Source organism: Asparagus officinalis, chromosome 7 (assembly GCF_001876935.1).
Source record: "Asparagus officinalis chromosome 7, Aspof.V1, whole genome shotgun sequence".
Classification (NCBI taxonomy): Eukaryota; Viridiplantae; Streptophyta; class Magnoliopsida; order Asparagales; family Asparagaceae; genus Asparagus; species Asparagus officinalis.
The window spans coordinates 16,419,359-16,420,858 of NC_033800.1; the positions used below are offsets into that span (position 1 = coordinate 16,419,359).

Sequence of the window (1,500 nt, forward strand, 5' to 3'; positions counted from 1 at the left end):
ATTTCAAGTTGGGGTCTCTTAAAAATCAGTGGCTGAAATGGAACAATAATTCTCTTGGGGATTATAGATTGAAAAGAGATATTACTATCTGCTGTCTTGTTTGGTGTATTTGGCAAGAACGCAATGATAGATTGTTTTCTAGCAAGAGGATGAATTATATTATGATTTTGCACAAAATCATGATTTTCTCAAATTTATGGCTAGGTATGAAAAAAGAATCTGCCAGAACCACAAGACTGCAGGAAAGGAGGAAGAAGAAAATGGCTGATTTGAGGCTTGATGCGGGATTCAAGGTTGCTGCTGGAGATGATGACAGAAGCTCAGGGGGGGTTATTCAGCTGGAATGATCCTTATTGATAAAACTTTTTGGGATAGCTGTTTTTGGATATCAAAACATTTAGTAGTTTCTATACTGTTTTTATGTGATTTTACAGTTAGTCTTGGGCTATTCTCTAACTTGTGCTTAGAGCTTGGGATATCTGTATCAGTGGTATATAGTTAATTTTGAACAAAGATACATATCCTAGGTTGGGGATATGTACATATTATGTAACAACCATTTTTGTTATTTAGCTGGCTGTGATATCTTTATGGTATCTCATCCTTTCTCTCTCCAAAAAAAAAAAAAAAACTCTCAAAACTCGCCAGCTAAAAGGTGATTTCTATAACTTCGGTCGATTATGTATGGATTCACTTGTCATTGATTAGCTCAGTAATTACCTTGATTAGGGAATTTTCGTGAAGATGAAGATGGATGTTTTCGTGAAGAAATAAGGGATTAGCTAAATGTATTTATTATGATAATCATATCCAACGGAAAATGTAATGCAGAATATCGTTCTAAACTTGAGTACTGTAAAATGTGATTACCAAATTATTCTGTGTTTGTCAATATCGGTTGTGTTCTCAACATTTCAACGCGAAGAACATGTCTCGTATATGATCTTCTTGTGGGCCTATGGCCCACTAGGTCATGGATTGCCTTCTTGCTAGGCCCAACAGAGGCCCATACACACGTCATCGTCTCCACTTACGCCGGGCTACTCCGTTTCCCGCTGCTCTGCTCCCTGGAGAAGACGATCACCAATTCTCATCTCCAATGGCGCTGCAAACCCTAAAATCTCTCCGCTCTCTCAGGTACACTCTCTCTCCTCCCTCCTCCCTCCGCTTCCTCTCGACTCCGCCAATCTCCGAACACCTCGTCCTCAACGAGCTCTCCGATCTCCTCTCTCCAAACCCTAACCCTAAACCCCCAATCCCCATCCCTTTCCCGCCAAAACCACCTCAAGAACCCTCGACTAACCTCATACGAGATCGAATTCTATCTCCTGATGAGAAGTTGCGCGGCGTCTTCATCCTCAATCTCAAAGGAAAGTCCGCCGTCAACTCCGCCCTAACCTCCACCGGCGTCGATCTGACGAATGATATCTTGAAAGAAGTAGTTAATAAGGGCGATCTTAATGGGAACTCGATCGTCTCGTTCTTCGATTGGGCGATCGA

The 1,500-nt window shown here is 41.5% G+C and overlaps 1 protein-coding gene across 1 annotated transcript in view; it reads left to right on the plus strand.

The window, feature by feature from the left end:
• The window catches only part of LOC109846750 (putative pentatricopeptide repeat-containing protein At5g43820), a 7,853-nt gene continuing 7,326 nt past the window's right edge, over window positions 974-1,500 (plus strand). Inside the window, exon 1 of the mRNA XM_020415995.1 lies at window positions 974-1,500. This exon is cut by the window's right edge and continues 1,201 nt beyond it. Within this exon, the coding sequence (XP_020271584.1) occupies window positions 974-1,500 (527 nt within the window).